Here is a 16,381-nt window from a genome sequence, read left to right on the forward strand (position 1 = left end):
CTCCTTTCGCCCAAATATGATAAAGTCGTTTCTCCTTTCCCCTGTATAATCATAATTGCATCCTTATCGACCACAGTTTCACGTTGAACATTTGGGATGCACTATCTCAAAATTATTTATGTTTGATATTATATTACAAGTATAACTAACAATTGTCAATTAGTAATAATGATAAACTAATACGAGTTTTAGCGTATATGGATTGTAATGATCTTATCTGTTTATGTATATCTGATTTAATAATAATGAAGTCTTTATCAGTATTTATTAAATTATACCAATCATATATTATATATTATATAATAACTAAATATTTTAACGTACACAGACACAATAACTTTTTGGAGAGTAATGAAAGCCTTGTGATGCTGTCTGAGTAATATTAAATAATTTTAATTGACCTCAGATTAAACGTTCATTAAAAAATTACCTTTTTGTATGATTAATAATAAACCTAGACATTCACGCTAATCCTGTAGCTGGTTAACACAGCTTTGATTTTCCTCCGAAGAGAGTCACACCCAAACCGATGCGCATTTCGAGGTGACTGATAACTCCAATTTAAAATTAGCATATATCTTACAAATTACAAAAAAAAAATAAGAAAAATTATACATGCTGAGTACTGCGTCCATTTACCTAAGATTTGTTCTGCAATCAAATTGCCGTGCATATTTAAGTAAAAAAACTATAAACTCAATAATTTACAAATATACAATTTGATCTTACTTTAGGTACATTTTTATACATACATATATAGACTATTTTTTTTAATCTCAAATATATTATAATTATAACACAAAAACAATTAATTAATTATAAAACGCTATAATATGTAGATTTCATTTGAAATATTCTTCGATTTCTAATAGCGTTTTTTTTTCAGTTTCTGGCAAGTAAAAATATAAGTAGACCAATCCAAAAATCCCAATGCTACCAAATAGAAGCATAGTGTACTCCAAGGTTAAATTAATTTCAACTATCAAATATGATTTTGTTAGTATGAACATTAATAAGTATGATAAGGCTGCACATGATCCAGATGCAACTCCTCGGCTTCTATAAAAATAATTGTTTTAAAAAAATTTAATAACTTTCACAGCTAAAATAAATTCCTAACTGTTAAATACATATTTTAATGTCGGTAATTATCGATAGAAAACATTGTGGTTATTAATGTATTAAACAAAAATCATAAGCAACTTAATTTAAAACTTAAAATGAAACAATAACAAAAAAAAAAAAAAACCAAAAAAATAATAATAATAAATAATAACCAAAAACGAAATCAATTGGTGACAATAACAATACACACTATAACGAATTTCACTTCAAAACCAAAATCAAATTGAATCATTAAGCTTATCTTAATTCTTAGTATTAGTCATTTGTTAGTTCATTTGTCCTACGTTTTCATTTTACCGATCTTCTCTAAATCAATATTATTACCGATCGCTTTAAAATCGATTAACTCAAAAAGATTATTCAGTTTATAATTTGAAAAATCGAGATTAGTTTATCGATACTATAAAGCCGATTAAGGCATTACTTTCTTTATATTTTACGCATATAATATTTGAATTGTATTTACTTGTTAGGAAAGATTTCGCTAACTAACATCCAAGGTAAAGTGCTGATAGAAGTTCCGAACAAGGAAATTCCGCTTAATATCATTGTGGGAATCCAAGGAGTTGATTCGGTGTAACCATTTTTCAATGCCATGATGTATAGACCGAATAAAATTAGAAAAATAGTATTTATCGAAACCGACATTACAGCCAAAAATCTTTTTCCCAGGTGTTTGACGGATAAAACTAGTATTATGCATCCGATGTTTTGTAGAACAGCGAAAATAACCTTAAAACGAAAATATTATATAATATTAATCCAATTACTGAAACGAGTGTATAATAATCATTTGTTGTGTGACATAAAGTATTTTCATACAAACAACAAATTTCGATCTTCGGATAAACCAACTTCATTCATTATTTGGCTAAAATACGGTTTGCTGGGTAAAAGGCAGACTATGTAGGAAATAAAAAAAACAATCATCACTAATCTGAACGGTCTGTAAACGGACGGATCCATGAGTTGGGCTAATTTCGAAGATATATTGCTTTTTTCAATGTTGGCTTTGCCATTTCGAGTTCCAGACACTTCATTATAACGAATGAGTTCTAGGAGTTCGGCTTTGACCATTTCGGGTTTCACCCATCCTCTTAACCAACACAGGGACTTTTTAGCCTTTTCGTTTTTCCCATTGGCGATCAACCATAACGGAGACTCCGGGATCTAAATAACCAAAAACCAAATGAAAAAAAAAAATCATAAAATCATACATTTTATTCTTGAAACTATGTATAGGTTAGGATAGGTACCTATATACTGAACCTTCTGAACATCATTTAATTAACATACCAACATAACGAGGCATATGCACGTAATTGGACAAAGCGTGCTCAGCAATGCGACGATTCTCCATTCGAAAAAATATCCCAAAATGTAAATCAACAACATGCCTATCATGCCCGCTGTTGTCGCCAACGAAGCCATCGTTCCCCTGTGTCTAGGTTCGGTTATTTCACCGACGTATGACAATATGGGGGCTTCACTGAATCCTATGCTCAAGCCCATCAGCACGGTGGACGCGTAAAGTGAAACCACTGAGTGTGTGTAGTATAGCATTATCCATCCAAAAATACTGGGCACGTTGGCTAAAACCATGCACCGTTTCCTTCCGAATCTTTCCTGCAGGAATCCCGATAGAAAACTCCCGGTCGGATGAAATACAAATAATATACTTCCTGTATACATGGTTATAAATAAAATAATATATTAGGTATTTTAGTTGGTAAACTGCACGTTATGTGTGAGAGCGATTTGAATAGGAGCGCGTTCCTGCTACGGTTAAATTTTTTTTTTATTTAATAAAACGTTGGAATATTTGGCACGATTAAAAAAAAATTTAATAAGAAAGAAAACCGTTTTTCCATTAAGTACGCGCGCTAGCGCCAACCACCGGTCCGAACACATAGTCTGCGTCATAATGCCGTAATGTTCCGCAATTTGACCTTACATGATAAACATATCTTAATGGATAAGTCAATATTAATTATTTAATTCAAATGGGTTATAGAAATTATATTATATTTGTTAATGTATCGTAAGGTGTGTTGAAATTTAAATTAATATTTTTTAGGATGTTTTAAGAACTGATGTCAATGAGATCAAAATCATGTAACTACCTACAATATAGTAGCGAAATTAATTTAATTGTAAAACTTGTAGATTTTCATTTTAAGACATAAAATGGGTGTTTAAAATGTAGGTACGTTGAATCCAAAACCTACACACTTTTTAATTACATAAAAATGTACCGATAACCGATATATTCTTAAATGTAAAATATATTGTTTATTATTTATATATTTTTTTAAACAATATAACAATTTATATAAATTACAGTCACCTTAACTTATCATAATTATTCCCCATATAAGATTTCAAGATTTTTTTTTACATGTTACAATAACAATTTCATCTTCTTTGTAAACATGAGTTATTTTAGATTCTGAGCGGAGGGATGAATGTATTGGTTTTACAATAATGTGTGTTTTTCTTGTGCCAGTTTACACGAAAAGAAGTTGAAAAATTCCATCAATATTCATTATTGGGCAGTATAAATGGTAGTTTATAGTAGTAAATTAGATCCAGTTGGTACTTATTAAAGGCCAAAATAGAAATTGCCCAGCATTTTTCAAAATAATTGAGAATAGGTCAAAATTTCCCCAAAACGGATCAAAATTTCCCCTGATCGATATGTCCCGTTACCACAGCATAGTTTATTTATTTATCTTATTTAGCAGCTAATATAATAAACCGAGTTTTCAAGCAATAACCGTTGAAATGAAAATGATATCCAAACGAAAATAAAAGAAGAAGCGTACACATAATATTATGCTTACCGTACCACGATACTTGCTCCGTTGTCAATGAGAATTCACTTTTTGGGTTGTTATACAAATCTTGAATTACAATCGTTGACATCGTTAATTCCATGCCCAATCCCACTAATAAGAAACTCTGTGCTACGGTGGCGCACACCTACAGCGTATTTAGATTATTTATTATATTATTATGTTTGTCGTTGTATACGTAAATACGATATATGTACTAACTTGTGCCAATGTCGACTTCGCGCCATAGATTTTGGCAGCATTGTCCCCGTCGATGTCAATTTTATTGGACATTGATGGTGGTGGGTAATACAATACTATAAGGCTAATATTGTAATATATACAAATGTATTAATATGATTTAAAAAAGCACCCTAAGTATAAATTAATTATTTAAATGAATTTGACGTATTGTGAACAGTAAATAATATGTTTAAACAATACTAACTACGCAAGTACCTAATATTACGATTTATGAAACATTTTAACACAACAAAATGCTAATGAATACTAATTGATTCAACACACAAAATAGTATTTTAAGTCAAAAGATAAAATTTTAATTTCTACGAAACGACTTCATTCAGATAACATTTTAAACAATCAGGTTTAAGGTCCACAAATTATAAATGTATTATTTTATTCACACTGATTCATTACTCTCTCGTAACACTAATTATATCCATACTTGACTGTATGTTATTAACCAAAATACCAACAAATATAATTATAACGCATATTATAGTATATAGTAGTTATATAATATTATTATGTATATGGGTATATATATAATATATTATGTAATATAATCGAGAGTTTCCTGACTGATTGGCTGATTAAAGCAGAGCCTAAACTACCTATGATAGTTAGAGACTTGAAATTTTTGCAGAACCTTCGTTTCATAATATAAATGTCCACTAAGAAAATATTTAATAAAACCACATTTTAAAGAGGCTCCTCACACTGGGATTTGTTGACTCACGAAAAACTTTTGTTCATTAGGGTTGCCATTGCAGGTTAGCAATTGGCTACAGAATATACAATAGTTATTACTTATTATGATTGTCGATTGTATATCATTTTAGACCTGTATTATATAATATTTAGTCAAAACCACCCAAATTACAGTGTTAAAAATCTATATAGTTAACATTTAATGAAGTTTAAGAGTTTAAAGACGGAGTAAATCCACAGGCATTAATTTGTCAGTTATAAAATAAGTATTGACTTTTCTACGCATCTGCATTGTCATAGAAAAGAAACTATATCAGTAAATTATTATTATTAGTACTTTTTCCTTTGGCTAATTAGTTGATTAGTCTAATAATTATTCCATTTCATACCAATAGTTTCGGTTGAAGACAAGTTAGACACGTTCAAGTGGCAAATATACATCACATGAAAAAATAAAAAAATAATAAAACTAAATCACATACAATATACATAATTAATAGTTACCTCTAAATTTAAAAAGACACAGATATAGAAAAACGATTTCTAACGATTTCTCTTCAAATTATTTTTTATATTTTGTTATTAGAATTCAAAAAATATTAATTATAAAAAATTACTATAAAGTATAAACATAAAACATTCCACTTCTACTAAAATCATTATTATTTCAATATGCGACAAATACTTTGTAATGTTTATCTTAATCTTAAATAGTTTATATGCATTTGGCAATTTTTAACGTATATAAATAAGTAAATGTTCTACGTAGACACTATTAATACTTGTAAAGATAAAAAATATAACAATAAAATTAGTATATTATAACGAAATTAGTAAACATGATTGTAGACACACAATTTGGAAGTCAAGTTAAGTCACATCATATCTTTGTGTACTGTCGTCTGTCAAAACCATAATATGAAACTTTAAAAAGCCTAAGAATGCAAGACAACCTCTATGAAGCCCTTAGCCCAATTGAAGACAATATCAACAAAATTATCTAATTTCTCAAACATATTGATATGTACCTACTACCTACAACTAGAAAAAACATTCTATTCATAAATATGTAGAATTAATATTTAATATTGTTGTAAGCTATCTAATAAAGTAATAACCTTAGTTATTAAAATTACACCAATAATAATTTAAAAAAAATAACATATATATATTTGATTACGATTAATACTTGTTGGATTACTATTTACAATAAAAAAACTAAAATTGTATGATGACTTATCAGTTATCATTATTTTACGTGTGAATATCTAATGATGTCAAAATTTAAATGCCACTATATCAGACGCACATAAAAAATATTCGTAGATCCAACCTATAATGAATCTTTTATTAAATTTTCAATCTGTCTTACCTAGCAACATTTTTTATCAACATAATAGGAAAAAAAAATTTTAATTCAAATAGTAGGTGAGTATTATACTATGTTATATTATTAAGACAATGTCAAAAAAGTAGCCGAAATATGTTTTAAATTATACCATGTATAGAAAATGTTGGTACAAACATTTTTTGAAAATGTCAAGTACCTATCTACTGTTATTCGTTTTCAAAATATAATAAAATATAAAAAATCGATATAAAAAATAAAAAAATTTATATTGTCAAAATCTGGTTTTGTGTAAAATTTTGGTGCTGCTCTTGTATGTGGACTAGGTCAGGTTAGGTTAGGCTATAAATGCATGCGGTCTACAATTATATATGTAAAACACATATTAGAACATAAAAAAAAATTAAATATAGCTATGTATAATATAATATATACCTATAAGTAAGATTGCAGATTGTATACGGTATTTTCCCTTTGTAAAATTGCTTAAAGTTGGTATAGAGATAAAATTGTTAATTCAAAACAATTACGTAGGTATTAAATAATTTTGATAGTTACCTATTGGTCGTCAATTAATTTTAATTCATTCATTTTTTAATGGAATTATATATATTTAATTATACTATGGATAAATCTATATTAATTAATTTTTTGACGTGCTAATATACTATGCGGTCCACATATACTGTAGACCGCATAGGTACTAGAGCAGAAACATTACTGTAGTTCGCATACAAGACCAGCACCAAAATTTCCAGTTTTCCCCAAATATTTATTTTTTTTGTTTCTCCCAATTATTTTTAAAAGTACTGGGAAATCTTTATTATTATCTCCTAAAAATACTAACTAAATCCAATTTTTTACCAGAAACCATCCTCAAAGTTGATGATCAAAACATTTTTTCTACTATAAATTGTGTAAACATACACACAAAATAAAATACACATCAATAAAATATTATATCCAATTATTAAAAAATCAATCATTCTCGATTCGCTCAAAATCTAAAATGATTTATTAAAAAAAACATTCCAAAGTTAATTTATTTAAATAAAAAAATTTACAAAACAATCAAAAAAATCTACAATCAACTTTACATTTCACCAATAAATTAAACATATACATATATTGACTCAACATTTAACGATTTTACAATATACTATTATTTATACACTAAAACAACTTAAATTTAATATATTTACATATAATAATATCATAGCTGAAAATATTATTTAACTGTTTAGGTAATTCGACCTAATATAGTTAATTGTTTTATATTGTCGGCACATATGAATTTGGAGGATACGACACCTTTAAGGTATTTTGAACGTATTTTAAACGTATAACATAATATACAAACCAATTTCGTGTTGTTAGCTTTAATATTAGATTAGAGTGAATATTAACTTATTATATAATTACAGGATAAGGACATTATCTGTTTTTATTGGTTGGATTGTTTACGATATTTTCATTTTTAAACGTGTTATGAGGATTTTTAAATATTGTAATATTTTACATACTCATGTCTTACTTAAAAACTTAAATATCGTAGGAAAATACCAATGTTTTAGTATAAATAATGAGCTCACCTTTAAGGTTGATTATAGCTCTATAACTCATTAAAACGAATAACACATAATTGGTTCTGCCAAAAGAAAATGTTGTCATGTTGTATGTGAAAACCAACCCATGTCGGTTGGGGGTGGCAACTTCTTAGAATTTAATACATTAAAAACAATGAATTACAAAAATTTTAATTATTCAAAACTAATAAAAAAAAGTAATTAATTTAGTTTTTAGTTGATACAAAAAATTCTTCAATTTCTAATAATGTTTTATTTTCAGTTTCCGGGAAATAAAAATAGAAATAGATCAAACCAAAAACGCCAACACAACCAAAGAGAATCATAGTGTACTCCAGACTTAAATACATTTCAACTATTAAGTATGATTTTGTTAGTGTGAATAATATGATATAGGCCAATCCCGACGATGCAGATGTAGCAACTCCTCGGCTTCTGCAAGAAAAAAAATGCAACTAGAAGAAAATTCAAATATAAGGTAAGGATATTAAAATATATGATACATACTATTTTAAGCTTAATAACTTTTTTTACAGATTTTTAGGTACACTAAAATATAATATTATATAACTTACAAATATTAATACAAATTGTAAATGTTGATGACGTTTGTAAGAAACATGACGAATTATAATTATTGCTATTAATAACATTTTTAAAATTAAAAATGCAATTAATAATTAAATACCTATATGGATGCTATACGTTATTTGTATAGATATCTAGTATTAATATAAAACAATAATTAAATTGCAATCGCCTAATTTAATAAATTAGAATAGTATAGCCACAAATGCATTGATAATTTTCAATTACCAATAAATGTGAAAAAATCTGCATGACAATAGTTATTATAAAAAAAACCATTTGATTAAAAGTTTGAAAAAAAGTACTGAACTCGAAACGATTGGTTTAAAGATAAACTGTGAATTCTGTGTAAAACATAAAATATTATTTTAAATAAAAATATTTTACTTGTTGGGAAAAACTTCAATGAGTATCATCCAGGGAATGCACGAAATTCCGCATGAGCCGATAAAGTAAATGCTGCACAGAAATGTCAAGGAAATCAAAGGAGACGATGAAAAATATTCTGCCTTGACTGAAATAATGTATGCACCAAAAGATAACAATAAAACAGTGTTTATCGATAACGTCAACAGGGTCAATAATCTTTTCCCAGTTCGATGAACAGTCGCAGTCGCTATGATGCACCCGATGCTCGTCAAGCCTGTCAGGAGGACCTAAAATGATAATGAAATGTTGTCGATTACAGTTTAATATAGAATATAATTTCAGCATTACGAAATCGACGGTTCGATAAGTTCATACCAATGATTCGTTTTGGTTTTCGAATAAACCAACTTCTTTCATTATTTTGGTGATAAATGGTCTGGTAGGGAAAATGCTGACTACGAAAGATACGAAGAAAATAATCATCATCAATCTCAGTGGTCTATAGACCGCCGGGTTTTTGAACTGTGCTAAATTCGAAAGAAACTTCTTATTATTTTCGTCCGTATCAATTTTGCCACCTTGTGTTCCAGATACTTGATTGTAATGAACCAGTTCGAGAAATTCGGGGTTAATTTTTTCAGGTTCCACCCATCCCCTCAACCAACACATGGCCTTTTTGGCCTTATCATTTCGGCCTTTGGCGATCAACCAAATGGGTGACTCCGGGATCTATATAGACACGGCAACGAAACAAAAATCATACGTCAATGACACAACAGATAGTATTCAATTTAATACAATACATGCATTGACGAAAATCGACAAACATCACGATTAATAATAATATATATAAAATCACAGAATTACGTACGAAAATGACGAAACATATGCATATAATGGGACAGAACGTGCTGAGCAGTGCCACGGTCCTCCAGTCGAAAAACAGTCCCAGGATGTACATGAGTAACGTGCCTATTCTCATCGCCGTGCTTCCCAGCGAACCCAGAGATCCTCTGAGCCTAGGTTCCGATATCTCCCCGACGTACGACGAGGTGGATCCGGCGCCGAATCCCGTGCTGAATCCCATCAGTAAGGTCGACGCGCACAATAACACCGACGAGTGTGCCGAGTACAGCAGCACCCATCCGCAGATACTGGGTACGTTTGCGAGTATCATACAGCGTTTCTTCCCGAACTTATCTTGCAGGATCCCCGACAGTAGACATCCGACCGGGTGGATTATGAACAACAGGCTTCCTGTCAAGTCGCGAATACGGAAATAATACAAAATTTAAATATTATATTCAACATGATTAGACATTAACGTGCAGGTGATCGCCGTAATGCGTATAACACAAATGCACTTCCAATGTGACCTGAATCGGTTTGTTGCATTCGGAGTGCTCGACATGGTTTGTGGTTTGTATATGTAAACATTAAGTTATTAAAACGTCGTACTAAAGAAGAAAAGCCCTATATATATATCAAATGTTAAACTTCTGTATTGTGATTTTTTTTTTTTTTATTGAACTTAAGCCCGGCAACATGGCCATTAGCTGTTTTGTTGTTTTGTAGGGGGAGGGGAACGGTTGGTTAAAACACGTTTTTAGGTTTGGCAGAATTTCAAGTTGGGCACCTATAGGTTTCTGCCATGCCGGGTCGGGGGGATGGCGGCCTTAGTCTCTGGACAGTTGCCTGCCCAGAGAGAGGAGCCGCCCGTGGTCGATGTTCGAACCGGTGACGGTTAATAGTATAAATTAATGATATGTACATCAATTTACCTGTGTAAAATATATTTAATACCTATAACTGTATTATTGCATGGGTGTAAATTATTTAATTAATAAATAAGCTTCCCGTAAAGTTTTGAATATGAAAATAATAATATTATATATTATATAGGTATAGATATTAACGTGCAGGTGATCCCCATATCACACTTCTGAAAATTATTACCTTTTAGGGTTATACTAGTCCTATTGTGTACTTTGATTAAATAATCGTACCTATTATGTACCTACCTATTAGTTATTACGATAATAATAGATTATAATATTATGTAGGTAGCAGTTTTTAGGTATATTTTGTATTTCGTAATATTCTTAAAAATATTTACGAGTTATTGTTTATTTAAACTCTAGCACGAAATACTTATACGTACTCGTACGATCTGTGTTTCTCCTGTAGGTAATATAAGTTTAATATTTCATCAGGGCCATATTTACCATAAGGCAGGATAGGCAACTGCCTATGGCCTTCGTTATTGAGGACCTCAGATTTTTATGAACATTTTTTATTTTTTTTAGAGTACTACTTTCATCGTATAAAATAAATATAAGAAATATATAATATTTCAAAAAAATAAATAATTAATCCTTATCAGTGTAAAATGTAAATGAAAATAAATAAAAGTCTATTTTCAATAAGAAAGAATTTATAACTTAGGTTTACTATCAATAGAAAGCGATCTTACATCTTCTTTAAACGTCGATGACATAATAAATGAATTTGCTTTAAAAAAAGCAAAAAAAGTAATTTTATAAAATAGCTTATTAATTATTTCTATTATAAATATAAAAAAGTATTGTTTATTACAGTTAATAAATAATATAAAAAAAAGAAATGTTTAATTTTGTTTTCAATATAAATAATAAATATATATATATATTAATTTATAAATAATAGGTACAAGAAATCTGTAGCCTGTAGAGATAAAAATGAATAACATTATAATTATGTTTGTGAAAATGTATAAGTTAATACTAAATTGATATAAATTATTATTTTGTTATATACAACTCGTTTGAGGAGGGGGGGGGCTATAAATGCTACTGTTGCCAAGGGGCCACGTTTTTTATTTTGCCTAAGGCCACAAAACGCCTAAATCAGGCCCTGTATTTCATCACTGCTGTTATCAACTGTTCAATAATAATATGGTCAGTGTATATATCCCACTCAAATTTCAACGTTAAAAAAACAGCCCATTCATTATACGACTGACTAAATATTATCATCTTATCCGTTTTGCAAGGTTTAAACTTTAGATGTTATAACGTACCTATAGCTTATATTATTATCACACAGGTTGAATTTAAAACAACAACATATTATTATGTAAGTAATATGGTTAAACGTTCAGTACATTGCATATACCTAGTATCAAATAAATAATCGTTAAGAAAAACTTAATAATCTTGAAAGTATTAAATTATATAAATTAAACACAATTATGTTCGAAAACTGTTAACCTTTTCTGGCTTCAACACCCTTGAACTATTTTATGTCCGAGGCATTTTCAACAACAATTTTCACCAACACTTAAATGGGAAAAAATGAAAATTCAAACCGTTCAATTACATTATTATTAACCTATCGACAATCATAGTAGCTGACATTGATATTCAATTGACTTACCATACCACGAGGCCTCAGTGATAGTTATTGAGAATTCACTATTTGGATTTCGATACAAGTCGCGAATGACTATCGCAGATATCGATAGGTTCATGCCCAATCCAATGAACAGAAAACTCTGCGCTATTGTAGCCAAACACTTTCACATATTTCGATAAAGGTATAAGACATTTTTTATTTAAAACTTTTGTTTTCACAAAATGAAACACTTACTTGTGCCAACGTCGCCTTCGGGCCATATTTTCGTGTGGAGTCTTGTGCTTGGATTTCTTTTACGTCAGGCATTGATAATAAAACATCAACAAAATGTTATACAATGAATGGGATTTTATTGATTAATGGCGAATACGTAAATATCAATTCGAATCGTGAACGTGTAAAAAGTGTTTTACACCTCTTACTGTTATCAACACCACCGCATATTAATATGTTCAAGTACTTGGAGTGATTACGGCAAACTGCAGTATGTTATTTCGCTACAAAATGTTATTCACATTGATACGAGTGCTGACATTTTATACTAGATCATCATTATTATCGTCGAACAGATAACCGTCAAATACAAAACATCATAATAGAATTGCTATTATATAATGGTTACAGATTATTTAATGTATTTTTAATTATTTGTGTGGCAGTTATTAAGTAATTAAACTATTAATACGATAGTACCTAATTTAAATCTGTATATTATAATCTGAATAATTTTTTTAATAACCAATTAACGTGGAACGTGTCATATTATTTTAATAAAAAACAATTCAAATAATAGGTACGATTAAATTAATTTTAATCATACTACCGAAACCTTCATACCACACGTTAAACAGAAATTTGTTCTGATATAAGTAAACATTACATATCTATTCTATAAGTATAGTCTCAAAGCCCATACTATCTATATTGTTCTTATTCTCGAGTAGGTCCGGTAGACCTGTAGCGTATTCAGGATTTTCGCATATGTTAATACGCTTTTTTACCCGATAAATACTATTTTTATGACAGTTATTGGAAAAAAAACTAAAAATGTCCGTAAACAACTCAAAACGAGTCAAAATATTTTACACAATTTATGGTGTATAGAAAATAAAAACATAAACATTCAGTTAAATTTTCATGTATCTACGGTCATTTGTTTTAGAGCTACACCAAAAACCAAAATCGATTTTGTCAAATCCTATTTTTACATAAAAATTCCCGGTTTTCCATAATTTTAGATTCTGAGCGAAGCGATGAATGTATTGATTCTACAATGATGTGTGTTTTTATTTTATTTTTTATTTTTTTTTTTATTTTTTTTTTTATTTTTGTGTCTGTCATCACCTTTTAGGACAGTAAAAGTGCTTGGATTTTCTTCAATAGTAACTTTTCTGATAGGAAAGTGAATCTAGTTGGTACTTTGGGGGGTCAAAAGTAAAAATTTCCCAGTAGTTTTCACAAGCGACGTGAAAAACAAAAGAAAAATTATGGAAAAACTGGAATTTTTACGCAAAATTTGTTTTCGAGAAAATCGATTTTGGTTTTTGGTGTAACTCTAAAACAAATGACTGTAGAGACATGAAATTTTGACTGAATGTTTATATTAGCATTTTCTATACACCATAAAATTTACAAAATATTTTGACTCTTTTTGAGCTGTTTACGCGCATTGTCAGTTTTCAATTTTTTTAGTTTTTTTTTCTATAAATATCAATAAAATTTTATCTGTTGATTAAAAAAGCTTGAAAATTTAATAGAAGGCTCCTAGGTTATTGTTTCAAAGGCAGATGAAAAAAATTAAAAATCCTTAGTCACAGTTTTTAATTATAAGCATTTAAAGTTCAAATTTTGACAAAATACGGAAAAATCACGAAAAATAGCAAATTATTTTGATGAGAATTCATAAAAATTTTTCTTTTTAAATCTAAGATTTGAAAATTTAATATAAGATTACTCATAAGTTTGTCTACCTTTATCAAAAAAAAAAATGTCTAGAAGAAACTTAAATTAAATTTTTATGAGCGTCTGAAATTTATATTTTTACAACATTTGATATTTACTCGATTTCTCATGTAACAATTTTCTTATTTTATTGTAATTAAAAAACGAATGACTGTAGATACTTGAAAATTTCACTGAATGTTTATATTAGCATTTTCTATACACCATACAATTTTGAAAATATTTTGACTCTTTTTGAGCTGTTTACGGACATTGTCAGTTTTCAATTTTTTTAGTTTTTTTTTCTATAAATATCAATAAATTTTTATTTGTTGGGTAAAAAAGCGTGAAAATTTAATATAAGGCTCCTGATATATCGTTCTAATAGCAGTTGAAAAATATTAAAAATACATATGCACAATTTTTTTTTATAAGCATTTAAAGTTCAAATGTTGACAACATTTATCAAATTTATAATTTATTAATTATTTTGTGGTTAAAAATTTATAAATTTATAAATTTATAAATTTTTAACTTTTATGGCTAAGGATTGAAAATTTAAAACAAGGCTCCACGTAAATAGGTTATATATAAATTACTTTATTCACAATAAAATCATCAAATATACTTGGTAAAATCATAGGCTGACTGACCGTTTTCGCTCAGAATCGTTTTTCTTATACAATGATATTATATCATTGAATTCAAATTTAACACCATCCATTACAGTGACCCACTTGTAACCTACTGTACAGCAGAGCAACATCCACTTATCCACCTTTTTTTTTTTGATTTTCCCTGTGCTTTTGAAAACTATTGGGAATTTTAAATTTTGACCTCCTTAATGCACCAACTAGATTCACTTTCCCATCGAACAAACTACTCTGAAGTTGGAAATCGAAGCATTATTTCGACTACTTATTGTGTACAGTGTACACAGACACAAAAATAAAATGAAAATAAAAACACACATCATTGTGAAATCAATAGATTCATCACTTCGCTCAGAAACTTAAATATTTAACTAAAACATCCCTCGCCGATGTACCTTGACGTATTCATTATTGTTTAAAAAAATTATGGCCTTTTCTATTTAGATACAACTAACGTCTGATATTATAGTCAACATCCATACATCGTAATGTATGATATTATCCAATATTTTGCGTCTATTATGTTAAAATCACATATTATATCACATGTATTTTTATTATTATTAAATACTCAGTTACATAATTTTAGAGTATCGGCATCACCAACTACAATAATAAGATAAAATACTTACTCGACAAAAATAGGTACTTAAAAATATAATATTTGCACGAGTGGGTTTTTATCACAATTATTATTGTTACTATTTAGACTTTAAACCAATTTGGATGGGATTAGGCTTATTATAATCTATTATTATTAGGCTATGGAACGGCTTAGTAGGATAATGATTTATTCAATTATATCAGCTTATATTTAGGCATTTATTTTTGTACAATATTATGTAATATTTAAACATAATGTAAGCATCACTTTTCCAAATGTTTATAAATTAGATTATATTTTAAAAGATCCAATTGAGATAGGCAGCAATTGTATTTCTTCAGATAATTTATTTCATATCTCTATTACAGATTCTGAATGAAGAGTGAGCTATAAGTTTTGAAAATTACATATTTGTTCTCAAAATAATGTTATTTATTTTTATAGCAGATAAAAACGTGGATCTAATGTTTCAAATTTTCAAGTAGCTCATTTATAGATGAATAGATCTCATATTAATGGAATTGCTATAAGAAAATATGGTTGTATTTTATCGTCTGAGACACGATTGAGCATAAAACACCTTTTTTCGCGACACGATTGAGCCAAATTGTCGGCGTATCAAAGGAAACCTGAATACAAAAGAAAACCTACATGCACGATTGAGCATAAAAAACTCTGCAACGTTGCCATTTTCCATTTTAATCTATATTATAGAAAAATAATTCTTTAAATAATTATAATAATTCAAAATATAACATATCAAAAAAATAACACGATTTCATAGTCAATGAAATAGTAACATTTCATAAATCTGTTTGATAATAATAATAAAAAAATTATAATAATAGTTATGAAAATAATAAAATCAAAATATGATACGAATTAAAAATAATACTGCATGGTTTATAAGTCAAAAATACTATAGAGTGGGTGATCGAACACTGATATTATTTCTATAGTAATTTTAGAATTGTATCTTAATTTAT

At 28.5% G+C, this 16,381-nt stretch overlaps 1 protein-coding gene across 1 annotated transcript; it reads right to left on the bottom strand.

Moving 5' to 3' along the window:
• Nucleotides 1-336: 336 nt before the first annotated feature.
• On the bottom strand, nucleotides 337-12,732 carry LOC132951400 (uncharacterized). Its single transcript, XM_061023211.1, has 13 exons — nucleotides 12,432-12,732; nucleotides 12,219-12,357; nucleotides 9,676-10,061; nucleotides 9,180-9,533; nucleotides 8,823-9,091; nucleotides 8,072-8,282; nucleotides 4,620-4,651; nucleotides 4,182-4,284; nucleotides 3,969-4,107; nucleotides 2,422-2,807; nucleotides 1,948-2,295; nucleotides 1,592-1,857; nucleotides 337-1,059 (listed from the first exon to the last, which is right to left on the bottom strand). Exons 1-13 carry the CDS (start codon nucleotides 12,501-12,503, stop codon nucleotides 843-845), a joined length of 2,922 nt encoding a protein of 973 aa, XP_060879194.1. The 5' UTR covers nucleotides 12,504-12,732; the 3' UTR covers nucleotides 337-842.
• Nucleotides 12,733-16,381: the final 3,649 nt, after the last annotated feature.

The sequence above is a fragment of the Metopolophium dirhodum genome, chromosome 8, assembly GCF_019925205.1.
Source record: "Metopolophium dirhodum isolate CAU chromosome 8, ASM1992520v1, whole genome shotgun sequence".
Taxonomy (NCBI): Eukaryota; Metazoa; Arthropoda; class Insecta; order Hemiptera; family Aphididae; genus Metopolophium; species Metopolophium dirhodum.

Bases quoted from the DNA above. Each gene is read 5' to 3' on its own strand.
- LOC132951400 (XM_061023211.1), bottom strand. From the start codon at position 12,503: ATGCCTGACGTAAAAGAAATCCAAGCACAAGACTCCACACGAAAATAT. The intron at 4,285-4,619 runs GTAATGAATCAG...TTACAATATTAG, and splicing joins ATAATTAGTGTTACGAGAGA to CCTTATAGTATTGTATTACC. The intron at 1,858-1,947 runs GTATGAAAATAC...TTTCGTTTTAAG, and splicing joins AAGATCGAAATTTGTTGTTT to GTTATTTTCGCTGTTCTACA.